The sequence below is a fragment of the Physeter macrocephalus genome, chromosome 9 (genome assembly GCF_002837175.3).
Source record: "Physeter macrocephalus isolate SW-GA chromosome 9, ASM283717v5, whole genome shotgun sequence".
Taxonomy (NCBI): Eukaryota; Metazoa; Chordata; class Mammalia; order Artiodactyla; family Physeteridae; genus Physeter; species Physeter macrocephalus.
Window position 1 is genome coordinate 36,248,646 of NC_041222.1, and position 27,845 is coordinate 36,276,490.

The window sequence follows — 27,845 nt, forward strand, 5'->3', positions numbered from 1 at the left end:
AAGTCAGAAAGAGAAAAACGAATACTGTATGCTAACACATATATATGGAATCTAAAAAAAATTGGTTCTGAAGAACCTAGGGGCAGGACAGGAATAAAGATGCAGACATAGAGAATGGACTTGAGGACACGGGGTGGGGGAAGGGTAAGCTGGGACGAAGTGAGAGAGTGACATGGACATATATACACTACCAAATGTAAATAGCTAGCTAGTGGGAAGCAGCCGCCTAGCACAGGGAGATCAGCTCCCTGCTTTGTGTCCACCTAAAGGGGTGGGATAGGGAGGGTGGGAGGGAGACGCAAGAGGGAGGAGATATGGGGATATATGTATACATATAGCTGATTCATTTTGTTATACAGCAGCAACGAACACACGACTGTAAAGCAATTATACGCCAATAAAGATGTTAAAAAAATAAAAAGCTTTTGCACAGCAAAGGAAAGCATACACAAGACGAAAAGACAACCCTCAGAAGGGGAGAAAACATTTGCAAACAAAGGAACTGACAAAGGATTAATCTCCAAAATATACAAGCAGCTCATGCAGCTCAATATCAATAAAACAAACAACCCAATCCAAAAATGGGCAGAAGACCTAAATAGACATTTCTCCAAAGAAGATATACAGATTGCCAACAAACACATGAAAGGATGCTCAACATCACTAATCATTAGAGAAATGCAAATTAAAGCTACAATGAGATATCACCTCACACTGCTCAGAATGGCCATCATCAACAAAATCTACAAACAATAAATGCTGGAGAGGGTGTGAAGAAAAGGGAACCCTCTTGCACTGTTGGGAATGTAAATTGATACAGCCACTATGGAGAACAGTATGGAGGTTCCTTAAAAAACTAAAAATAGAACTACCATATGACCCAGCAATCTCACGACTGGGCATATACCCTGAGAAAACCATAATTCCAAAAGATATATGTACTACAATGTTCACTGCAGCACTGTTTACAGTGGTCAGGACATGGAAGCAACCTAAATGTCCATCGACAGATGAATGGATAAAGAAGATGTGACACATATATACAATGGAATATTACTCAGCCGTAAAAAGGAATGAAACTGAGTATTTGTAATGAGGTGGATGGACCTAGAGACTGTCACACAGAGTGAAGTAAGTCAGAAAGAGAAAAGCAAATACCGTACACCAACGCACATATATGGAATCTAAAAATAAGGTAATGATGAACCTAGTGGCAGGGCAGGAATAAGGATGCAGATGTAGAGAATGGACTTGAGGACATGGGGAGAGGGAAGGGTAAGCTGGGAAGAAGTGAGAGAGTAGCACTGACATATGTACACTACCAAATGTAAAACAGATAGCTGGTGGGAAGAAGTCTCATAGCACAGGGGGATCAGCTTGGTGCTTTGTGACCACCTAGAGGGGTGGGATAGGGAGGGTGGGAGGGAGATGCAAGAGGGAGGAGATATGGGGATATATGTGTACGTATAGCTGATTCACTTTGTTGTACATCAGAAACTAACAACATTGTAAAGCAATTATACTCCAATAAAGATAATTTTTTAAAAAAGAAATACAACACTTTCTTTATAAGCAAGCAATGAACTCTGGCAGGAATGCTGTTATTTTTTTGAAAATTATTAAAGTACTTACAAAGAAATATTTTAGTTATCAATATTAATCCCTTCCAGCTCTTCTTTCCTCCCTCCCTCCATCTGTCCCTCCTTACTTTCTCAAGGCCAGATAATTCACATCCTATGTCCTAGGCATCTTCTAAGCAAGGGGCACACAGAGTTGAATTATCCAAAGCTGTGGTGTTCACAGTCTTGGTGGGGAAGATTCTGAGTCAAGGATAACAAAAGCTTTCTTCCTTACCTATGGACAAATTACTTTGATTTTAACTTTCTAGCTCTGTTTCCCTTGGTATCTGAAAAAGGTGGAATGTCAGCTACCAAGCAACATTGCTTATGGTAAAAAAATGAAAGTTGGTTGGTGAGTGACCGTGAACAGGGAGGTCTGTGGCCAGAACAATAAACACATGGTGAGGAGTCTTGGTTTTGCCCTTCTGAGAGTGGACCCTGGAAATTGAGTGTGCCCTTCCTTGTGAGGCCCTGGAAGCTCTATTCATAGGCATTTGCAAGAAATATTGTTCCTAGGAGCATGGGGTTTCTAGGGCAAAGGGACTCTCACACCTTTCTTTCTAGCACACCTGAGGTGTCACTTGGGTGTCACTTGGGTCGTGGTGGGAGACAGGGGAAGAGTAGAAAATAGTCCTGGAACTGGTGAGCATTCTTCCTAAAGAAATACAGCTGATATTGCCTTACTAGTACACTATATTTCTATCCATCTAATTACCACTTGTGGCCTAATGAGTTCTATGAGTTCATCTGACCAAGTGAACCTAAGATCACTGACAGGGGTGTTGTAAGATTTATGCAAATAATTACCAAGTATTGAGGTACACACTAATCAAGGTTTATGTACAAAGTGTTACAGGAATTTCTGCTCCAAGAGTTCTGACTTGGGGTTGGTGTTTATGAAAATGCTTGGTATGTAGCCTAAACAACTTTCTCCTCCTTACACCTGAGCTGATTTTTCCTGTAATTTCTCATCCTCATGATTAAAAGAAAATTTCATAATTAGAACCCATGAAAGCATGAAATATGAGGTATATACTGAATGTGTATACCAAGAGACCAGAAAAAGATCTATAAAGATAAGGAAAGAAATAACGACCTGTATCAAATTATAATTTTGATTTTTGTGGTCTATTTCTTTCCATACATATTTCTCTTCTCCAAATGTATACTGAAAGCCACCTCATAGAAATAATTCTAAAGTAGCAAAAACAAGAGACCAGGATGCTAGAATGTACCCTACATAGACAATCAATGTTTCAATTTTACCTGTGCTCCTGTACATAGGTAAATTATCATTTTATGAATATTGTAATGACCTAGTTAAGTGTATGTAATGAGACTACTCCCATGTTCTGCTCCATAATTAATTAACTTTTCTGAGTCATTCATTCAGCAAATATTTATTGAGTACCTAACACATCCTGAGGAATGTATTAGTCACTAAGGATTCAAATAGTGAGAAAAATAGACATGATATCATGTATTTTCAATGAATTCCATTGGCCTGGAAATCCTGAATAATAAGCAGTAATTCACAAGCCTATGTTCATTTGGCAGTAAACTATTTAAAGTTCTGCTTCTATTTGCTTTTGCTAAAATATTCAGGTAAAGATAGCATTCAGCACCTATACACCATGAAATGGCCTAAAAATATCTGTTTTTCTCAAAATCTGTTAACAATTGACTGATGGAGAACAGTGATCTTATAACTGTTTGACTTCACTTTGCTTGAGACTGCTTCCATATCATAAATGAACTGTCAAAACACTTCTAAAGACTTGAGTTGTACTTTGCAGGGAATAATGATCTAAAATAGGTGACTATTACCTAATCCTATTTGTCTGCAATACAGTAGGTAAACTGTGGCTCCAGGGTCTGAGAAGGTGGGTGGCGCTTGGTCCCAGGGTCCCTTTGCACTCTGAGAAAGAGGTCCTAAAGTATAGATAAGTAACTTGAACACCTTATATTCACTGGGCTATCATCATTTCAGCTCAGCTCCACTAAGCAACTGCCAGCCTTTCCATTTCTTGATAGCTATTTCTGGTTCTCTCTGCAGAGTTCATCAGAGCCATTTCCGCACACACTGGAAGGTTCTCAACATTATGGAAGTATGAAACCAACAATTAAGGAATGCCTTCCTCCAAAACATATAATTTACCGTAATCCCTAATTATCAACTCAGCATTTTAACACAGAAATCGTATTTCATTTAGAAGTAACATAAGGGATGGATCTTTATTATGATGGTATTTGCATGAGTTTATGAGCAGGGGTTGGCAAACATTTTCTGTAATGGGCCAAACAGTAAATATTTCAGGCTTTATAGGGCCACATACAGTCTCTGTCACATATTCCTTTTTTTAAAAAACACTTTTGAAAACGTAAATACGGTTCTTAGCTAGAGAGTCACTGGGCAGATTTACCTATATTGTACAGTTTGCTAATCTCTGGTTTCTAGGCATGAAGGGTAAATACAGTCATAACCATTTATGTCTTTTTGGGAACCAAAAAACACATGCTTCTACCTTTTCTACCTCCACTTCCTATGATTTGATATTAATACTGAATATTTTTTAATGTAAATTCATCATCACAACAACTATTACGTATCATTCATATCCACTGGTATCATTTCCATTTGAAAGAATGCTTAATACAATTTGCAGTTTACACATCAAATCAATGAAGGTAATAAGGTTCACTTATTTATTATTTGCCAGATAACCTCATCTAGCTTCTCACATTTAATTTAATTTGATGTCTCCAATAATCTTGCACTGCATGTACTTTCATCCCCGTGTTATAGGAAAGGTAATGGAGATTCTTATGGGTTAAGTGACTTCACCAAGGAAATACAGCCAGTTTACTGCAAAAGAACTTGAACCCAGATCTCCTGACACCAAGTCCTAGTGTTTCCACAACAGCAAATGCACAATCAATTTCTAGAAGAACATGCATCCATCTTCAGGCACACACATACTCAGCAGGGCTAAATAAAGTCATGATGACTTGAGACTCTTCCTGAGAGGAATGCTCAGAAGTGCACCTTTTTTTTTTTTTTTTTTTGTGGTATGCGGGCCTCCCTCTGTTGCGGCCTCTCCCATTGCGGAGCACAGGCTCCGGACGCGCAGGCCCAGCGGCCATGGCTCACGGGCCCAGCCGCTCCGCGGCACGTGGGATCCTCCCAGACCGGGGCGCGAACCCGGTTCCCCTGTATCGGCAGGCGGACGCGCAACCACTGCGCCACCAGGGAAGCCCAGAAGTGCACCTTTGAAGCTATTTGGATCACTGCCCACAGGTTCTTTTTAACAGGGTACCATAATGATTAGGTTTCCTAACTAAGAGAGTAAAAAAGATATTCACGAATGATCCTACCACTAATAAAATTACTGCCGACTCAAGCATCCCTGTCCTTTTCAGTGTCAGAACTTTTTACTTCTGTGTAAACAGAAAGTGCAAACAATACAAGGCAAATCAAGCAAATCAAACGCCTAATGAACTTTCAAAAGACACAGGATTTCATACAATCAATGAAAATAATATTTGAGAATAGCTTTAATCATTCTGAAAGCTTTTGTTGAAGGAGGATACAGAAGAGTGAGACTTAGTGAAAATGTAACAAGTCTGGCGACGTGACAGTGGCTTTAAATGAGAATGATTTGTCAATAAAATGATTCCAAATGGCCCTTAGAAAAACCGATAAAGATTTGTATAAACTGAGTCTGTTTATGACTCTACTAAAATTCAAATTTCATAATATTACATAAAAACGACAACTGTAAACATGATTCATTTTTGTTTGATGTAAGAATGGCTATAGCTGCGTGTTCTGTTAGATAATAAACTACATGTATTTTCATCATTTTAGTTTTATTGTTTAAAATAAAACACCATTTGCATCGTTCATTATAAGACTCTGGCCCCAATTTAAGTGGATTCATTTCTAATGTTTTCTCCTCCCCACACCCATGTATCCCAATAATGAGTCCCTTATGTATTACTTCTCCAAATCGGGAACGTTGTAGATTAAGTGAGAGAATAAGGAACTTGCTCCCCTCTCTTGAGAGTGCAGAAGCAGTCAGAGTTTGAGTCCCTGCCACATCCAGAATTGGCTTGTTATCTTGACCTTCACTGTATATTCTATGCAAGTCCCTTTCCATACCCTAAATGCTTTTTTCTCAAGTCACTGGAATGCAAAAGCTGTTTACACCGAAACAATCATGAGAAGGATATTCCCCCATGAATACAATGTGATAATAGAAAATGTCAGGCCCTAAATCGCATGATCAGCATCAGTAAGATTTCCTTTGAAGTACTCATGCAGTTTCTTAAGTCTGGCATAAGGCTCTTTTTTCCTTAGTTGACACATTACTTGCTTTGGCTAGGTGTGAGACCACACTTACAGACACAGGGGAGGCCCGTGGCTGGATGTCATTATGCCTGGTTTTCTTTATTAAAGTTAGACATTGGGACACAGAGAAACTCTTTATGTCCCAAGAGAAGTGTGTTCATAGCACCGCACTGGGTGATATTTAAGAACAAGAGTCTCATCCTTTGTTGACCTAGTATCTAAACATCTTAGAATATAAAAGAAAACATTATGTGTTAATGCTACTAACGATTTATTCTAGCATTCAGATTGATTCAACTTTTCCGACCCCAAAAAACAGGATAAAAGAAAACAACTGTATTGAGACAAATATTTCGGGTTAAAGCATTTATTTATAGTATTCCTCATTATCTTCCCTATGTAACAGTTCTAGAAAATGTAGTAGTTAGAGGCGACAATCTCAGAAATTGGAAATCTTTATGGCAAAATTAACTAACATTCTCTCAAGAGTGATCATTTTCCAACATGCCCCCCATGCACTCCCTTTTTCAATAGATTGTTTTTTTTCCCTTCAAGTCTCAGATCATTGAGATCACCATACTGTCTCCTTCCAACATTTGGACCACTTTCCTGTTCAGTGACCATCATTGGGACAGCAGGTAGACAACCAGGAAGGCAATCACAGGCTAGTTAAATCTCAGTGAGGTAACAAACTTTGTGAAGGGTGGAAAAGAGATTTAAACTGATTAGTCAGAAGAGGCACTGTTGGACATAGTATGTGTTTGATAACCATCAGTCAATAGCTCGGACAATCATAAAACTGTGTCCTTTTCAAAAGGAGAAAAGCAAAATGACTTTGCAAACATTTTCTTTTCCTTTCCCTCTGCCACTTTAAAATGGAAGAATTCTGGATCCTTGCTGTTAACCAAATGGCATTTACAGCTCTCAGTTGGCATGGGGCAGCTGAGAATCTAAAATGAGGAATGCTTATTCCATTTCCATTTCCATGGAAACCAGTCACCAACTGGTGAAAACAAGGTAGATCAAATTTTTGAACAAGAATGTTGAAATGATCACTGTTTTAAAACTTTTCTCTTGCATTGCGATGGACAGCATACTGTGTAATCTCAGGAACACACGGAGATGTGTGTTCACCACTGCTTTATTGTTGTAATTCTTTTCATAATCACAATAATTATTGTATCTGCATAAGTTTTTTGGGTCATTCTTTGAAGGACAGATTGCTATAAATCCAATAAATAAATCATATAATAAAATGCAAAATTAAATGAGTTTTTAAGGGCTTTTTTAAAATCAAGAAAACCTTAGAGCAATCAAGTACACTTAAGAACTCCTTTCAAAATTTATGATCATGTTCCTCTTCTTCTATGTCCTCCTAGCAAACGCGTGAGGAAAGAAATGTAATTTCCAGAGAACGGGTGGACTCTGATCAGTTTTCTTGAAGAAACTGAGAAGGAATATTCAATTTTTTGAAACTCGACTCTGAAAATCTGACTTTGAAAAGACCCCTGAAACAACCAGTTGTTACAGAGTGGAGATGATCTCCCTAAGCTCTGGGATCCATTTAGCTTTTCCAAGAGAATTTCAGACTCGCACCCTCCCCTGGCTCGACCCAAATCCAGATACCGCTTCCACTGTTTGCACATTTAGATTTTAAATATTCCAGTTGAGTAGAAACGATTTCCCCCAGAGAAATAACAGGAGGAAAAGTGTCAATGATTCATTTCACTTGCAGCTATGTCGCTAGGCATTCCTGATGACAAAACTGCTAAAGTAGCGCTAATGCCCTGCGTTGTTACATAGGCTAGTAGGGCCTATAGTAACCCTGAACATTCAGAATGCGTTAACTGTAATTCTCACAGAAAACTGCAAGAAGCTATTTTTGCCCCTATTTTATATATAGGAGACAATTAAGTCTCCCAGTGGCAAAAAGACATGTCCTAACTTATTCCTACAACCATTTAGTGATATTTTTGAACTGGGAATACAAGCTGGAATTAGGGAAGGGTGTCTGAGCAAAACGACTATGAATGTGAAAGTGTGACATGGGAAAACACACCATGTCTATTTCCCATCTCTAGATTAATTCTAATCTCCTCATATTGGTAAAAGATAAATATACATGGAAATGTATGACCTCAAGCACTGTTATTTTTTGAGTATGAAGAACTCATGCATGATTATTATTTCTAATTTTTCAGCTAAATTCTAAATCTGAAGTTGTTCCTTAAGTTGGTCCAATTATTTGATTTGCTTCTTTCCAAGTTATGCTAAATATTTAAGAAGTTTAACCTTAATTTTTAAGATCAACGTTGTAGTTAATTAATGAGAATACAGTAAGAAGATATTTATGTGTAATGAGACAGAGAGAGAGGGAGATTGATTTTCACTAGATTTCCAATATCTAAAGGAATTATCTCAAAAGTTCCATTAATCAGTAGTATTTGTGCATGGCCCATTTTCACCTTTTCATACTAAAATTACTCAGTGAAAACATTTTTTTTAGGCTATACTACTTGATTTACCTCCTTATTTAAAGAAAGGCCAGCACATAATATCTGAAAGAGAAAAAAAAAACCTAAATCAAAGCTTAATTAATTTATAATTTCTTCTCTGATGGCTAAGAATTAACAATCAGTTGATATTAATGAACACAGCCCACTGCAACTTGCAACATTTTCTTTCCATGCAAACTGGACTCTGTTTTTCAGAGTCTAAATGGAAGCTCCTTAATTTTAGCTAAGGAAAATACTAACAAGCATTCCGTATAAAGGGAAGCTTTCTTCCTGTTACTGAAACTATTAGTTATTTATAGTCATTTAAGACAAATAGAAACAAACAAAAAAAATGGCAGGGCAATTTTACACAATAACTTGGAATATTAGAGTAAGGACAAATTAAAATTAACTTTAAACTTCTATTTCTGACACTGGTTTTAAATTCTTCACCAATAAAATCTGAGTATTTTGCGTTTCCTAGCCTTTTTTCCTTCCCTGGTTTCTCAAGAAAAAAAGGGGCAAATGGTCTTGCCACAGAGCAGGGATAGACTGAAACTCAGCTTTCAATTGGGTTAAATTAGTAGTAAGCATAATGCATACCAAGATTACATGTTATAGTTAACAATTGCAAAGCATGGTAGAATGATAACCACTTATTGGATGCCTATTATACACCAGTCTCCAACACAAATGAAGCATGCTATTTTCAGAGAACTGTAAAAAAATTGATTAAAACTAGAGTATGATTCAGTATAAGTTAAAAAAATAGTGGACATATTATGAATCCTTTGCATATATCTAAAGAGTTTGGACTTGGTCATAAAGGGCTGGAAGATAGAGTAAAAACATGTTCAGATTTGAAATTTAGATAAAGAAGAGGTTCTAGGGAAAATAAGATATTTCTGGCTTCTCCCCTTAAAAAAAAGAAAAAACCAAAATGTCTAAACAGAAAGGTGCTTTTTATTCCAAAGCTTGTAAGGAGCCCACTAATACTAAGACACTTCCAGCCGCTACAGATATTCTCTCAGTAACGATTATTCCCTCCCATCAGTCATTTTTCAAGTCCCAGGTCAAATGCCACCACCTACAGAAGACTTCCCTAAAATGTCTACCTACCTCCAGTGACACCTCATCTAAACCTTATTTCTCTGGTCTGTAGCACTGGTTTACAATCATTTGTTTGGTTCTGTATAAACAGAACTCTTTCATTCAAATATTGTTTTATGAGAAATACCAGCATCTAAAATAGATTTTAATGAGGTTTTTAAAAAGGGGAAGTTTAGTTGAGGAAGGAGGAGCTAGACCCATTCCACACAGCCTCTGAGTGACAGTTGGAAAGCCTGTAAGATCCATCAACAGACTCTAAGGTTCCATGAATCACTTTTGGAAAAACAATGATGTCCAAATCACATCTTGCCTAATGGCTTGTTTTAACTGTATTAGTTAAGTGATGGATCAAATCTTAAATTTCTACATATTCTAAGTATATCACCAGTTTGATTTTTAAGTGCTAGTCTCCTAGTAGGTATTCAAAAAATCTTTTCTGAATGAAACTATATGCCATAACATAAGCACTAAATTCTCAAAAATAACAATGATTGCCATGAATTAAAAGTGTCTATTACTTATGAACACTATATTCAAAACAAGAACACCTAGTATCATGTTCCAAATTAGAGTGCATTATGTGATACAAAGAACATGAATTTGGAAGCCAGATTCACTTTCATGAGCTATGTAAACCTGCCTTGAATTTTGTTTTCTTCCCCTGGAAAAAAAGGGGACAGCAATAACATTTCATTTCAGGTTCTTTGCTGCAACTGAGTTAAGCAGAAAAGTACTTTGTTCAAAGGATACTGGGAAGCTCAAAATGGTTGGGAACACAGAAAACACAGAATTAGCGAGATGGAGGTGAAGGATCAAGAAAAACACCTGGCTGTTCTATGAGGGAGGATCTGCTGGGAGAAGGAGGGGGTGGGAAGAAAGAACACAAGCAAGTGAGTGAGAGCCTACTTGGCCCTTTCTGTCACCAGGCTGCACATGTGCTACTGATTTTTAGAATCTAGACCATATGGTTCATGTCCGAGACTAGAGCAGTGCAGGATGAGCAAATCACTATTGGATCTGGTAATTCCAGCCGCCATACTGGAGAGTAGTCTTGGCTCTCCACCAAGACTCAAAAGACAGAACATTCCTTATACATAAAAAAGAATGCAGACACTGGGGGACCAAAACAACTACCTACTACCTATCTGATACGAATTTTTATAAGTCAAGTGAGAATACATGTAAAAATGCTTTGTGAACTGTAAAGTTCTAAATAAATTATTATCCTTGGTAGATGGCTCCTCTGTATTTGAGAAGGTGAAATCTGAAATGGCTTGGAAGGACTAACGCCAGTCGAGGGAACCAGAAAACCTGCTCTTTTTTTTCATCTCTCATGGAAAACATATACTGACCCTGCTGAACTCTATTTAAACTTTGCTGAGTTTATAGCCCAAGGCAAAAATAGCCAGGGTTTCTTTGGGGGACAAAGTTGTTCTCCGCTCTCCCGCCCAAATTATGTACCAAGCTCCTCAAGGCTGTAGAACTGCTCACAGGAAAACCAAATAAGCAGGTCATGTACATTGGATGACATAGCCATGACTTTTCAAGTATGAACAACATGTAGTGTTGGTCGCTGTACCAGCACAGTTATGCTTTGGTATGGCTCAAAACATCCTCTCAGTTTAGAAAAGGATCATTCAATTTTATTAAACAACTTATCTAACAGTTACTTGGGCCTCCCTCCCCCATTCACATTGTCCTGGTTTACTCCAAATACACGTGTGGGAAATCTATGTGTATTATATTCATAGAGATTTCAGAAACCTATACATCTTATTAAAAAACATGTGAATTTAAGATGAGTACCACTGTTAACAAAGTTGACTTTCTGAGCATAAGAGAAAACAACATCTCCCTGACAAGAGACATGGAAAAAACGTAACAGATATGAAGTTGTTGTGTGCATTTTGTTTCAACCACGATGAATTAAACGGAGTTAGTATACCTTATAGTTTAAATAAGTTTTACAATGTGGATTTTAACAGAAGCTCATAGAAACACTATGAGAAAACTGGATGATGATAAATGGAATCAATTGATATAAAAATAGTATGCATGATAATAAAATCTGGAAGAAATAATATCCATATAATTTGCAATGGCATACCTGAATAACTGCTCATATTTGCATTTGAGCTACAAAGATTTCAACAAATACGAATGAACACTCCTACAAGTACACCAGCAAAATAGGTCTTGTTCCCATACTTCCATGTTATAGAATGTGGTTCCACCATTATAACGCCACTAGTATTACTCCTGTAGAGGCTGAACAATTTGAGACAAATTCAACCAATCGAAAATTAAGCCACAGTTGCTATGGCATCTCTCTATTGGGGAAAACTATAGTCACAATAACTGGGGCCTCTACTGTCCCATAAATGGTAATGCTTCAAACTGTGGATGATGAGGCAAATGCATGGTTGTTAATGGAGCGGCTTCTGAGATGTGGGGACCCTTTGGGGACCCCTTTTGCCTCCATTTGAATTAAATTTCAACCAAATCAAGTCCTCTAATTCTTTGATCTTTTTCATTCAAACCCCAGCTCTTTCTCAGAGGTTCCATTACCCAGCCTCCCACAATACTTCTTATGTGTTGCATGAGATGGGCGGATAAGAGAGAGAAGAAAACAAGTGTTTTTGTTTCAAATATTTCTCTCTCCTCTGAAAAGCATTAAAGCGATCTGTCATTCATTTAGAAAGGAAATAAATTCTATGAAAGAGTCAGATAGCCAATAAAATTAACAACACAAGTCACAGTTAAAGCTGCTGAACCATTCAAGTTCTAGTCAGATCACCCAGTACAAACTATATACACTGGTGCCAAGACCAGGTGATAACTGGCAACAAATGTGTTCTTTCTCTGCACGATGGCAACAAAATACCAGAGCCTATGGGAAGATCAAGGTATCGGGATAGTGGAAAAAGAGAGAGATTTGTGATACAGGGGTCGGGGGGAGCTGTTGGAGGGTTGTGGAGAAAATAAGAGTCTATATTTGGCAAACCAGACAGATGTCAGAGGGGGTGTGATCCAGTGAGAATGAATCTCAGAAAGGGAAAACCAACCAAGAGCAAAAAGGTCATACAAAATCTGTAGTAGTCAGCTACTCTCAGCCCAGGATGTCACCACAGGTACTTTATCTGCAATTCATGCAAATTCAAATGCATTTACTAGCATATGTAAATTATATGCAGATGGTGTAAGGATCTCTAAAAATAGGAAGAGGTAAACTCTTCTAGCAAAGGTCAGTCTTTTCTAAAATTCATGAGATGGCAGCTTGTGATGAGAACATGATGAGGCAGAGAAAGCAGGGATTCAGGGAAATCTGCTGGAAAATCACCAGTAGTCAACTGCTCCCAATTCCTTCAAGTTATTTTAGGTGTTCTATAGGCAAGATAATTCACCACAATTTCCCAAAGCAGGACACATCTTCAAGATTCTACACCCGTCTGAGGGCAGGAAAAGGTTTCTGATTCCCACAGGCTCTCCTTGGTCTCAGTTTCTTCCTCCTATAGAGATTCTTCCTTTCCCAGCCCACATTTCCAGAGCACTCTCAAGGGCTGTCATGTGAGTATAAAAACATTGGCACAGTGTCTCTTAGGTTATGTGATTCCAACTTCAAATAGTCCATATTTCCATAGAAAGAAAATTAACTACCTGCCATCTGAGGATCAGACTAAAACTTTATCTTATTACTCTTTATCACCCTTAATAAGATTAACAACATCCATACCTGTGGCAATTTTACAGAGTTTACCAAAACATTTATCTACATTAACATGATGACCAGCTAATACTCATTCAAATTTTTTTAAGCTATTAATATATACTAATAGAACTGTTTAAGAACAGAGACCCAAGCTCCAGTTTCCACATGGCACCCTCCGATCAGACCATGCTTGAAGTCTTCCTATTTTTTTTTTTAACACTACAAAGCTTTCTGGGCCATGTGCCTGCCTTTGAGTCTCTTAAAGTGACAATAGCTGACTCCCTTGCTATAGCAAGCTCTGAATAATTAGCCCAGAGTGTCACTTGGGTGGTCTTCATTGACTTCCATAGAACAAATACCACTGTGAAGTCAGATCTGTACAATTATTTTCTGTAATAAAGGATTTTTGTTACTTGGCCAAAGTTACGTGTACATAAGGTGTTGACAACCTTTGTGGACCAATCCCCTTTCTCTGGAGAAACAGGGCTCTGAGTAAAAAAAAAAACACTTGGTAAAGCCAGGTTGCTGGGTATTTACTGAATACAGCAGTAAGGCATTCTGGTAAATGCAGTTCTTCCCAGGTAGTAAACTTACTGAAGCTAGTGCTCAACACAGGAATTAATTTCTCCTCTACTTGACCACAGGTTAATTAACCATGCGGGTGGACAGATGGCGTGGGAACAAATGAGCTCAAATTGTGCGTCTGTCACGTGGTGACATTAGCCACTTTACTTCACCCCTCCAGACTCTCTCTCCAATTGTGGGTTGTTGTGAGTGGTAAATGAGACAACATACTGACGTGCTCACTGTATTAGGGGCTGCTTACACTGCATTCAAATGCAGCCAAGTAGCAACCCCATAGACTTATGGATTTTTTGGTTGTTTAAGTCAAAACAGGGTCATTGAGATACTGATGTGGCAGGAGGAGACACTGATAAGAATGCTTCTCCAAGGCCACAGATATAATGAACAGCAAGGCTGGGACTGGTACCCAGGTCTCACCCAAAATCAGGACATTTTTTTCCTCTATCACCTTGCCTTCTTTGGTGACCTATTTTATGAGATAAGAACTAAGCAAATATGTCCTGATCTAAGACATACTTTCTACCTTTCCATCTTTTTTTTTTTTTTTTTTTTTTTTTTTTGTGGTATGCGGACCTCCCTCTGCTGCGGCCTCTCCCGTTGCGGAGCACAGGCTCCGGACGCGCAGGCCCAGCGGCCATGGCCCACGGGCCCAGCCGCTCCGCGGCATGTGGGATCCTCCCAAACCGGGGCGCGAACCCGGTTCCCCTGCATTGGCAGGTGGACGCGCAACCACTGCGCCACCAGGGAAGCCCTCCATCTTTTATTAAGGATTATAATTGAAATGCACAGCTACCACAGATGTTATACACACACATACTTAAGTACACTGGAACAATAGACTTCTACTGTAATTAACTGTACTGCTAAAACGTAAAAATGATAACATCTCCTTTAGCTTGTAAAAACAAAATTCTAACTTCAGTCCTTTATCTTAGAGGGCATTTGATTTGAATAGGAAGGCAACCAATATCTAAATCATATCTTAATACTGAAATGAACCATCAGCCAGTTTGCAGTTTGATTATATTTTCAGCATGTTCTTCTCCTGGTATCTATACAGCGAGTGAGATAAACAAAACAAGGGTTCTTTTCTCCTCAGTCTGCCTTCCTGTTCAGCCTGTGGACACTGGCTGATCACATTTGAAAGGTCCTGGATGCCTTCTCTACTGCTCTGTAATAAAATAACACACTGGTAGCATTGACCTCTCAAGGTCTTCATGCTTTCGATTTTGCATATTTCTGGATATAAGGAAACACGAGAAAATAGAAGGATCCAAGGTGGAGGGTAGAGGAGAAGATGAAAAGAGAAAGATAAATAAGTATATCTGTCTGGAACCCTGCTCAAATGCTTAATTCATATTTTAAAAGGATACTTATCTCTTTCCCTTACTGCAATTTCCATCTGCTTTAGAGACCTCAGGAATTCGTGAGTTTGTTTCTTAAATAAGAAATTTAAATTGAAGCAACGATCAATTATTCAGGTCAATAGTGCAGTGGGTTAGCACAAATTAAACCCAAACCTTACTGTAACCTATAGTATCAGACCCTTTATCAAAACAGGTACCATGAGCCCCAAGAGATTATGCCCCCAAATCCTTGAGGAGAACACATCGAAACTGACAAAGGAAACAACAAAGGGCCTGAAGGCTGCATTATCATGATTATGAGCCCTGGAATAATTAATACAGTACTTTATAAAAATAAATACTTACACTTCAGGTGCCAGGTATATAGGAATTTGAGGTTAGATAACCATTTTCTGTATTTACTCAGCTCTCATTAAAGAATAAATAAACAGCCATTAAGACAACTCCTATGGACATAGTTATTTTCTTTCTTAGATGTGTCTGCGCTCTTTTATACTAGGTATAAAAACTTATTCCAGAGACTTATATCTTAGTATTAAAAAATGTATTCAAGGAACTTACATAGAGAAGCAGACAGGATTGGGGGAACCCTGCAGGACTTGCAGGATTCCCCAAAAGGTGCCACACTTGTTCAACCTTCCACCATCTGCACCTGCATAATTCCTTCTTTCTCTGCCACTCATGTCACTTCCCCTGTGAAGCCTTCTCTCCCGAGTTGGATGTCCTCCAGTGAGTTTTCACAGCATCTGCGAACTTACTTCTTTTATAAAAACCTTTGCTATTGTAAATGGGGTCACGTGTACCAAGATAGGGAATAGAGAGGCAAGGAAAGATGCCTGGAAGATGCAAGGAAGAATGCAGCATTCTGGACTAGCAACACTGGGAAACCCCCGGATCTAAGAAGCGCTGGGGAGGAAGTGGTCATTGAATCCACAAACGGCAATCCTTAGGAGGTCAGCCTTAGGGCCACCTAAGGGGAGTTATGATCTTTTGGGACGCAGCTAACCCCCAGTGGCTCAGCAAGGAGGGAACAGAGAACAAATACCTTTTCTTTACCCTTCTGCATCCCACTGATGTCCTGCTTGAGTGTTCCATTGGCCAAACCCAATGGGAAGCCAGAGGGCAAGGGAGTCCCTTAATGCAGTCCTCAGAGGTCAGCTTTCTGGGGTGCAGAGCAGGGTAGAGGGTAAAAAAATAAATAAAGCTCTCCAGCACAAGGTCCATTATATATAACACCATTTAATAGTTACTACTTTGGGACACATTTCGCTAATTCATCTAGACAAGCCAGTCAAGGTAGATACTCTTGTAACTTTTGTACGACTGAACAGACATTTCATAAGCCAAACTAAACTGGAAAACATCTTCTCAGCATCTTTCCTTGCCTTTCTATTCCCTATCTTGGTATATGTGACCCCATTTACAACAGCGAAGGTTTTTATAAAAGAAGTAAGTTCGCAGATGCTGTGAAAACTCACTGGAGGTTTTTATAAACGAAGTAAGTTCGCAGATGCTGTGAAAACTCACTTGGATGCAGGAGGTGAGAGAAGGCTTCACAGGGGAAGTGACATGAGTGGCAGAGAAAGAAGGAATTATGCAGGTGCAGATGGTGAAAGGTTGAACAAGTGTGGCACCTTTGGTGAACCCCGCAAGTCCTGCAGGGTAGATAAAGTGCGGGGAAGGGGTGGACAGAGAGCAGAGCAGACTTGAGGGAAGAGTGGGGTCATGAAGGGTTTTGCATTTTAACAAAATTTCAAGATATTACAAGGTTTTAATATTATTATTTTGGTTCTAAAATATCACTTGGGCAGCAGGATGGGGTTGAGACTGGAGACAGGGAAACTATCTAGGAGATTTTCCAAGGAGGAAGGTGAGAGAAGGGTATTAGACTAACAGAAGGCTAGTGTGGATGGATGGAATGGGGGAGTCTCTGGAGAGCTATTAAAGAGAAGGATTTAAATGGTGAGGATGGTCAGGACCTTGTGACTACCATCTGGTGAGGGAAGGGACGGGATGGCTGGCTTCTGGTCCGAGAGAAGCCATTTCCTATTGTTACTCAACTTTCTGTGAGGCCCCAGACCAAGACCACTTCGCTTCACAGGGGAAGTGACATGAGTGGCAGAGAAAGAAGGAATTATGCAGGTGCAGATGGTGAAAGGTTGAACAAGTGTGGCACCTTTGGTGAACCCCGCAAGTCCTGCAGGGTAGATAAAGTGCGGGGAAGGGGTGGACAGAGAGCAGAGCAGACTTGAGGGAAGAGTGGGGTCATGAAGGGTTTTGCATTTTAACAAAATTTCAAGATATTACAAGGTTTTAATATTATTATTTTGGTTCTAAAATATCACTTGGGCAGCAGGATGGGGTTGAGACTGGAGACAGGGAAACTATCTAGGAGATTTTCCAAGGAGGAAGGTGAGAGAAGGGTATTAGACTAACAGAAGGCTAGTGTGGATGGATGGAATGGGGGAGTCTCTGGAGAGCTATTAAAGAGAAGGATTTAAATGGTGAGGATGGTCAGGACCTTGTGACTACCATCTGGTGAGGGAAGGGACGGGATGGCTGGCTTCTGGTCCGAGAGAAGCCATTTCCTATTGTTACTCAACTTTCTGTGAGGCCCCAGACCAAGACCACTTCCCAGAACCTAGAAGATGGTCCAAAATGTTACTTATCTCAACATATTACATTATGAATCTATGGGACAGAAACAAATTTTCTATAAGATTTGTTGCAGGTTCTTTCATGGACATAAAATCTATAGCTGTATATGAAAAGGATCAGATATTTTTCACAATTGTCTCTTTTGTACACATTTGGCCTCTGGTACATACATTTGTAGTCAGCATTATATAAATTCACGTGCTAATCATTGATCAAGTAACTACTATATAGTACATTGTAGTGTTATTTTGCGAAAGGATTAGGGGAAAATTTTCAAAAATATATGGAAAAAACAAATCAGCCTCTGATAATGGCCTCACTTCTTTTTGGTAGGTTTTGTCTGAGCTACCTAGCTATAGGATAGTTTTACCTGAACATGTTTGGCTAAATCCTGGGTATGAAGAAATAATGCTTCTATCTGTTAAGGTGGTAGATTTAAAGTGTGGTTTTCTCTCTAGTATTGAGTTAAAATAGTTCCTGTATAGGTAGACAACACTGCCTACATTTATCGGCTTTGCTTTGGAACGCTATCTACTGACAATAGTCCTCATCTGCAGGGATGAGAAAGAAAAGGCCACGCAACATGGCGACATTCTAAAAACCAGAAATGATGTGTGAAAAGGACACTAAAGACGAGCAGAAGTGTACTTCCATCCACCCTGGTTAAATCTTCAGGGAAACAGAGATAAGCAACAAAAATGAAAAATCCATTCCTTTTGGAAATGAGTCTTTAACCTATAGGTTGGTTTGTTTTGAAAGGGAATTAGATTCTGGGCCTACATATCACACATTCAAGATACACAGTGTGGTCTCATCTCCCACTAAATATGTTGCTATGACTCAAGCACAGGGAATATTTAAAAAGAAGCAACCTAGGGAAGGAAAAATCTAACTCAGACATCAATAATTCATTTATCAGAAATGGGGGTAGTAGTATGAAATGCCAGGAGACTTTCATTTATAGGCAGGCGTTTTCTATTTTAAGCCTAGAATAATGCAGTCAGCTTTATTCTACAAGTTAATACGAATGGAGGCAAAGCGGAATGGGAGAGAGGTTTTATGGTCTCCCCTAATAATGCTATTTCTTTAGCATCTGTTATTTAGGTTTGACACACCACCATCTGGGGACTTGAAAAAGCGATAAGAAAAGGATTTTTATAACATTTTTTACTTCAGAGGTAATTTTCTTCACCCCAAATCTTTAGTGCTAGAAATGTAATCAGGTAAATCTGAGAGATATGATCTGCATAAAGTTTTGAGGGTGCATTGTCTCTTAGTATAGCCATCCCTCAGTATCCATGCGACATTGGTTCCAGATACCAAACTGCAGATACCAAACTCCGTGGAAGCTCAAGTCCCTTATACAAAATGACACAGTTCATTTAACCATCCGTATCCTCAGGTTCCACACCTACGGTTAGGAAGAGCCAACTATAGGACCCAAAACCCTTCAGGTTACAGCTCCTTACTAAGTCATCTCCTAATTCAACCTATTAGTTAGTAGTCTATATTATTGCATCATTGTATCCCCCAAGCATTTAGCACAGAGCCATTCACAAAAGTAGCGTCTTAATGAGTACCTGCTGAATGAATGAACAAACGCACCTAGGTGTAAATAATTCCAATATGCTCTGAAGCCTACTGGTCAGACTGTACAATGAGGAGGTACTTGCACAGCATATGCCTCAACTTTTTCATTCAGGCAATGTTTAGAAATTCCCCCCCCTCACTAACTCACTTCAAATTCAAGGACTCATGGTCCACTAAAGGGAGACAGAGTATTGGAATTAAAGAAAAGCAGATTTACTGTAGACCAAATGAGCCACAGTTCCCAGACCCTGAAGAAGCAGAAAACATATCTAAACCTCTAACCTTGGAAATAAACAAAGACTTCCAAGTCTTAATTGAAGTGTGAAATGTTCATATTCATATGCACATATATTTTGAGATAATTGTAATTTTTAACTGATTATTTATCGAGAACTGGATATAGGAATTGAACACAGAATTATAATAACAGCTATAATTACCTAGTGCCTATTAGATAGTCAGCCCTATGCTTGGTGTTTTACATATTTTATTGCTAATCTTTGGAAGTATTATTATGCCCATTTTAGATATTTTTAAAAATACTAAAGCTCAGAATAGTTAGGCCTAAAGACCATAAAGCTATTAAGGTGAACCAAGGATAAAAGTCAACTCTCTTAAACTACAAACCACTCTTTATTTCCTGATGCCAAATGACTTCTGTTGAAACAGAATTATCTATCTGTGGATCCACACTTAAAGACAGATCCATCAATCATATTTATAATTATGGTCTAATGAGCAGAGACGATATTTTAACCCTAAATGTCTGAATATATGCTTGTGGTTGGCCAAGAAAAAATTGGGCAGCAGTAATGATAGGAGATAAAGGGACATCTGATGCCCCAGGTGACTGCTGATTTTCATAAAACAGAGGTAGGAGTGGTGGTGTTGCCCCTCTGAAAATGCCCTATTTCACTGTCAAGGCTACAAACTAAGCATACATCCAGAACAATGCCTGTGTCCTCCAACACTCAAACCCACACTGCACTCAATGAACCATGAACAGTACTTAGAATGAGTCAAAGCAGGACACACTAGAATACCCCAGAGGAAGCGGGATAGTAGTGACTCTTCCTGAACAAAGGTCTTGGGGAGCTGCCAAGTTGGAAAGGAACCCTCACAAAGGATACAGTTTTTAAAAGGCAGCCTGTAAAAAGCCATCAAAGCCAACACTCAAAGAATTGTCTTCACACACAGCCTTTGCAGTTAGCACTGTCAGTCACAGGACAGATACGCCCTTGGAGAACAGCCACCATTACCACTGAGTTTCGATGCAAAAGTCACCACATGTAGATTCAGACAGAACTGGCTACAGGGCACAATACATTTTCAGTTTCCACCTACAGCCCCTCTTGTCCCTTCATACCCTGTACAAGGATACTGTGGGTGTTAACTTGATCTCGACTTTCCTCTAGCTTTCCTATCTTTTCTCTATACACACAAATGTTGATGGGATAACTTTAGCCAACAGTTATGGTACAATCAGTTCTACTATCATGCTTGCCTTGAAAACACAAATTTCTTCCAATTACATTGATATATTAGAGAGTGATTTGAGTATAATGTGAAATTTGCATTTGTTTATGCACAATTTTGTCCCAGAAACTCTAGGTGACTGTAGAAAACATACCTAGTTGCACTGAGCGCTGTAGGAATGCACGAAACACACAGAGCTGCACAACTTAGGAGCACAATGGTCCACTTGTGTCTACATCTGGTGCTGTTACTTCCTCTTTGACCTCAGATAACCCTCCTTCCACTTCAGAATAACTTGCAAGCTGCCATCCTTCCAAAAAACATCCTGGAGGGTATCCTCCACTCTGCTTATTTTCCCCCTTCCTCCCAGCCTATTTTGTTATTTTCCTCTCTATTCTCTGTTCTTCTTCAAAGTTTTCATCTTTATCTTTCTTCCTCTTTTTTTCTTGCACACAGAGTGGCAGGCATGTGAGTAGAAGTACATGCAATGGGTACACACTTCCATAAGCAAATTTCAGGTCTTATTCAAGATGAAGTGCCAGGAGGGGCAGTACAGGTGTCGGGGAGTGGGAGGTACAAACTATTGGGTGTAAGATAGGCTACAAGGATGTATTGTACAACACAGGGAATATAGCCAATATTTTGTAAAAACTGTAAATGGAGTGTAACCTTTATAAATTGTATAAAAAATTAAAAAAGAACAGTGTAGCTTAAGAAGTCAGTGTCACAAGAGAATTGTATTATAAACATACTAGAATTTAACTTCATAATGATAAGACACAGATTAAGTATAAAATTGATGGAAACGGACTTTGAACCCAGCCTAGCTATGAATCATATCCTTACTATTTTGAAGTAGAAGAATGCCACGCAGTCTCGAGCCTCCTTTATGACAGGATGTCAAAGGTCAGCTCAGCGCTCTGTATTCTCCAAATATTTTGGTCAATAATTCACCCTTTCTTCCTCTCAAATTTACTGTTACTGAAACCAATTATCTCTAGTTACAACTCATTTAAATGAAAGATAAACTTGGATCATTTTCCTTTTCATTACCATAAGGGCTCTGGCCTTGCGAATAATATGCAGAGGAAGAGCTTGTAAATAAACCACTTGAGTTCGAGTCTTTGTTTCCTAACTTCGTCATCACTTATTACCTGTTTAACCCTCATCCACTTGACCTGTCTGAGCCTTTTTTTTCCTTCACATCTAAGGGCTGAATTTAAAAAAAGATAATTTAAAAAAGGACTTTTTTAAATTTAAAAAATTTAAAAAAGATTAAGTGCCACATTTATTATAGTTTTATAAATTTCTTAACCACTTAACATAAATAAAGTGTTAACATGAATAATTTTTAATAGGTCCCTATCATTTTTCTGTGTGTCATTGATGAAGCTTCTAAGCTTTTCCTATTACTTTATGGTTTTAGACTTTGCAGAGTGCAAGTATTTTTAGGAGTATATGTGTCACACTAGAGTAGAATGGACTGGAGAGTGAAATTTATCGGTGAAAGCTTCAAGTTTCTTCTTCAGTGTTTCATGCTAGTTTGCAAATTAGGTTAAATAAGTTAGCTCACATTGTCTCAAATTATAACCCTTTGTGTGAAATTGACCATAACTTTAAACAGTGTAACCTAGACAGTAATGACCAGGCTTGAAAGAAAATGATCCAGTTTACTTTAGGTCCCTTTCTCTTTTTGTCTGGAAAGTTCTGGAAAATTCTATCTACATCAACTTGTATATTAATGCTTTCACCACTGAATTTGATTTATAATATTGACTTGTTAATGTTAAAAACAGCATATTTTTCACCTATTTTTCACTTTTTTGAGGCTTCTTTGTAAATGCTAAGAAGAGGGGGAAAAAAAAAAGAAAAACCCATGTACAGTCATAATTATCCAGGCCGCGTTGGTTTTATCTAAACTTATTGACTTACTTAAAAAATACCAGCTGAGAAACCTTTCCCTACAGAAAAATGCAGGCTAGAAATAGTACATAATAAGTGGGTAAAACACCTCTCTTTATAACTTCTGTGATTCCAAACAAAAACATGTAAATAAAAATTCAAATGATAGTATCTAAATCACAGCATTATCCTGGAGAAACTTTGCAGTAAAAGCAAAAAAGTTAATGTGACCTAGAGATTAGAAACACCTACTAATCTTTTAAAAATACTGGATCACCATAAGCAAGAAATGGATGTATATTTCATTTGCTTTCAAAAAAGCTACTGTACTAACTGGAAAGTGCAAACGTGGTTACATGGGTTTCTAAAGGCTCTCGACTGGGAGAATAAGAAAGGTAATGTGTTCCATATGTGGCAAAGCATGCAGGTATTTCAGGTATATTAGTAAAAAACACAATCACTACAAAGTAGAGAAGAAAAAGGAGCAAATCAGAAAGCACTGGCAGAGACCTCAAGCACAGCATTCAATCAAATGCGTTGAACTTAACAGAATAAAGTAACCCTCTCGGGGGGCACTTTGTTTTGCCTCTCCCTTTAGCACCCCTATCCCTAAACAAATGGGTCACAGGCCAATGAACACCTGAGGAACAATATTCCCCAACCGCACCCTTAAGTCATTCCCCAGAGTTCTCTCTGCAACCATTCTTACTATGTGGGCCGTGCCTTTTTATATCCGGAAGCTTTAGCGGAAAAACACTTGTTTATCTTGGAGCAAGTTAGGGATCATTTGTTACCAAAGATTTTCAAAAAAATACTTCCCTCCGCAAGAGCAGAAAACAAAGCTCCCTGCCAGCCACACGCCAGGTACCCCCACTTGGCCCTTACTTGTTCTCGTTGCTCGCGTCATAACGAGGCATGGGGTCTAAGTCGTTCCCATTCACGTCACAACTCGCCAGAGCATCCTATGGTCACAGAGGAGAGAGAGAAAGGAGACAGATGTTCATTAATTAGCCATGCACCTGAAGGCTCAGGCCTCCTTAAACACATTTCTGAAAGAGAGTAATTAGTAAATAATACACTCATGGTCCGGTGGTGTCAGGATGGCTTGTTCTGTAATAATCAGCGTCATATCTTTCCCTATGAAGGTGAAGAAATACTCTCTATAGACCAAAGACGTGCCCAGTCCACTCTTGCCAGCACTTTTCCCTCATACCTAGCACTGACCCCTCACCCCAGTGCTTTGAAGATGTCCTCGACAGCCACCTTCTCTGCGAAGTACTGCTAGAACACCTAGAAGACACTGATTTATTCTTCGCCGACTCTTTCTGTATTCCTTACTTCATTTCTTGAGTGTGCAAATGCCTTATCACCATTCAAAGATTTTTGGAGACAGAAATCATTCACAAGTAATTGGCAAGCCAATTAAAAATCATTATTAGAAATCTATTATATCAGGTATCTTGGGACCTCTATTAGGCAATATTTGTCTGGTTTCAGATGTTTTATCTACTATAAAAAGGGTCTACAATTCAACACTTTGTACTAACACCAAATGGTCTTTTGCCCCAACCAAAATAATGACCAAAATTTTGTTACACGTCAAAGTTTCAAAATGAAGCAGAAGTTTCTCTGAAACGAAAGCTGAATTTATTTGTTTGCTTTTTTAAATGATTGTGAAAAATCTTCAAATTACTGAAAAAAAAAATTAATGGATTGTTCCATCATCCAAATTTATATCACCATAGACAGAACTAATTTAGGATGTTTTGAATTTTCTGATGCTTTATGATTTATTTATCAGTTTTAGTGAAAGTAAATGCTATCTTTGTTTTCTGTCTTTATCAAAGGCTCTTGTTTCTGAAAATAACTTAAAGTACATGGAGTCTGAAATGTTTGGGGGGAGTAAGAAAAATACACATGACATATAAAGGTGATAAGTCTCTGCTTCCCGTACAAAGGAACATACAAAGCAGCCTACCTCAGCAGTCATTAGAGCATGAAGGACAATACTGTGCAATTTCACTTATACGGAAACAGAAGCCCGAGACAGGTTATGTGACTTGGCCAAAGGCATGAAACGAATTGCCTATGGAATTAAGACTGGAACCCAGCCACCCCATCCAATGTGCTTTTCTCTTACTCTTCACCAGCTCTAACATTAGGAGAATTAAAAGGGCACCAGTACTGCTAATTGCACAGGTGAACTCTGGAGAATTTTCTTTCCAGGGAGAAAAAAGTGAAAAAGGTAAAGAATGCAATCACATTTAGGTTAAGGCTCTTTGTGTTTAATCAAATGCATTTCTATGCAGTGGGGAGTAGGAACACCCTGTAAAAACTGCATTGCGTACGATAAGAAAGACTTCTTTGCTAGGCAGTGGACAGCCACAGTTCTGTTCTTTATATGACCTGGGCTAACTCACTTTAGTCTTCAGGCCTCAGTGTCTACCCTATCAAATGAGGAGGCTGAACTGAAGTTCCTTTTTAGCTCTAAAATTCCATTCTGTGAAGAGACACAAGTTTATCTGAGTGTGCTTGGAGGCAGGGTAAGGGCAGCCAATCAAGTGTCTTGTACAAAGGAGAACTAAATGAACTTGCAGTTCCTTCTCTCTCTCTCTCTCTCTCTCTCTCTCTGTTTTTCAACCTTAGGGAAAAGCATCTAATTTAGGAGAAACTGTTTCAACATTTCATTGTAAACATTGATTTGTGAAGTTTATTAGCTGAATTTCTGAAACAAAAAGGGCAACAGGGTAGAATACTGAGAGACAAAGCAGTTAAAGTTGATAAAAGTATAAGGTGATATTGGGTGGTCCTGAGTGAAGGTCTTTGCAGGTCAGAAATATGGGTGGCTGTGTGAGCCAGTGGTACTTTCTGATGTGTCAAGGAAGTGACTTGAAAGTATTTTATTTGCAAAGATAAAAAGAGAATCTTTTCAGGTTTGAGTGACAAAAGGAAAACTAAGAGAAAGTAAGTGTCATGCAATAAGTGAGACTGAGCAAATGAAAAATAAACATTGGAGAGCATATATGGCAATCGCTACCTAAATGGTTTCATGAGAAGATGAAGCGGCACATGAGAAAGAAGCCAGAGGAGAGAGGGTCAGAGAGACAGATACAGGGAGTCATTCCCACAGTGCAGGGAAACCATGTCTTCCCATGCTGAAGGGCGGGGGGGGGGGGCGACAGAGAGAGGGGGGAGAAATAGCAGATTTCAAGAGGACAGTATGTCCGCCTTAAGGAAAAGGCCATGTCCATTCTGAGTGAGTCCAGGACAATGGGCCACTGCCGTGTCCACCAGTTACCGAGGAGCAAAGAGGAGAGAAAGGCAGCAGGCCTGCGAGGATGGTGAGTCCTTTGTGTTAATGTGCAAAGGGAAGCTATGGGGCCAGGCCCCTCTCAGAGCTCTCCACAAGCTCAGGGCACCGTGAGATGGGCTGGGCTTGCTGACGTCGCTCCCTTAATGATGATGAATATAGAATAGAGAAGAGAAAAATCTGAGGAGATGTGGTCCTCCCGGTTATAGCTAGGGTTTTCTGTGGGGTTTTCTCCGTAAACACGAAGCAAAGCTTCCCACCCTGGCCCGTGACTTTCCTCCTTAAGGATCAACATGAGTCCTGACCTCATCATGATTTGGAGCTGCTTGTATTTTCAAGGCTGCGAGAGGAAACTTGGAAGCCGAGAGAAAACCACCAACTTTGACATTTTTTTCAATAACAACATGAAATACAATATAGGAAAACTCATACAACCAAAGTTTTGGGATTAAAAGGAGTTATGAAGGGACAGAGAGGGACAGAGGTAAAAGTGACTGAAGTCCTAGTGGGTAAGCAGTGATACCAGTGTTCTAGTGGAAGTAGTCAACAGAATGGAGCTTAGAAGGCACTGGTGGGAGTGGCATCCACCAGGAGTCTCTGCTGAGTCCTGAAAGGAATCAGAGAGCTGCATATGCGGATAAGAGGGAGTCACTGCAGGCTCTTAAGTAACAAAAGAGATATTTCAGGGAGGACACCAAGGTGTCATGAGAAACAAATTTGAGCAGAGAATGGCACGTTGGGAGATAATTATGGCATTTTTAACCAAACTTAGGGAGGAGAAGCTGATGGAAAGGAGGCATTTGGAGAGTAGAAGAGAGAGTGGTCATTGACCTATTTCCAGGCAGGAAATATCATGGTGGTAAGGGGGACCCCAGGGACAGAAACCAACCCCAGTGTCCAGTGGGCACTGGGTATCAAGACTGTGGTTTTCAATGAAAGTACTGAGTCTCAGTCCTTTCACTTGCTCTGTGACCTTGGGCTCACCTATGTTCTGAGTCCTGGAATCTCAGTCCTTTCTTAAGCAAGGGAATTGACTGATTCCTAAGGACTACTGGGAGGCTGTTCATTATTGTCCTTTAAAAAGGGAGAGGCAGAGAGAGAAAGAGACTCGCAGAATAACTTGAGAAGAGTTCTAAGCATGCTTTCTCCATAAAGGAAACAAGGAGTGCTATCTGGCTGCATGGATGAATTGCTGAGAAGAGTGGATGTTGTCAGTAGCACATGGGATTGGTGCTGGGGTTTCTGCTACCTTATCACCTGCATTTTGTCATCAGAACATCAAAGGCACACAAAAGTGGATAGCGGGATAGCCTTATCTCCTGTTTCCTGTCCTCCAAGAGTGCATCCTTTATAAGACGGGAGCAACAGGCAGAGCCTATTGTACCCGCTGGCTGCATTTTTCAGTGGTTTTCCCCCTTTTGGAGCATCCTAACATGAGTTCCATTGTTTCCCAGGAGGGAAGCTGCTCTGACCACAGCAAATACTCACGTAGTTCTGCATCAGGTCTGGATGGGTCCTCTCAATGCCATCATCCAGGATGGTGACCACGATGTTCTTTCCCGTGTAGCCTCTCTTCCAGGCTCCTTCGATATTCATGTCTGACTGGCAGGGATGTGTGTTGTCACTGCAGTGCTAAAGGTGTAAGAGGGAGAACTGGACGTTGCAGATTACCA

General features: G+C 39.3%; 1 protein-coding gene across 4 annotated transcripts in view; it reads right to left on the bottom strand.

The window, feature by feature from the left end:
* The window catches only part of PCSK5 (proprotein convertase subtilisin/kexin type 5), a 470,026-nt gene that overhangs the window by 312,087 nt on the left and 130,094 nt on the right, over positions 1–27,845 (bottom strand). For all 4 annotated transcript variants that reach the window (XM_007130098.4, XM_055087125.1, XM_007130100.4 and 1 more), the window contains exons 4-5: positions 27,661–27,804; positions 23,748–23,824 (exon numbers count right to left, since the gene is read on the bottom strand). In XM_007130098.4, the coding sequence (XP_007130160.1) occupies positions 23,748–23,824; positions 27,661–27,804 (221 nt within the window). The remainder of the gene's footprint in view (positions 1–23,747; positions 23,825–27,660; positions 27,805–27,845) is intronic.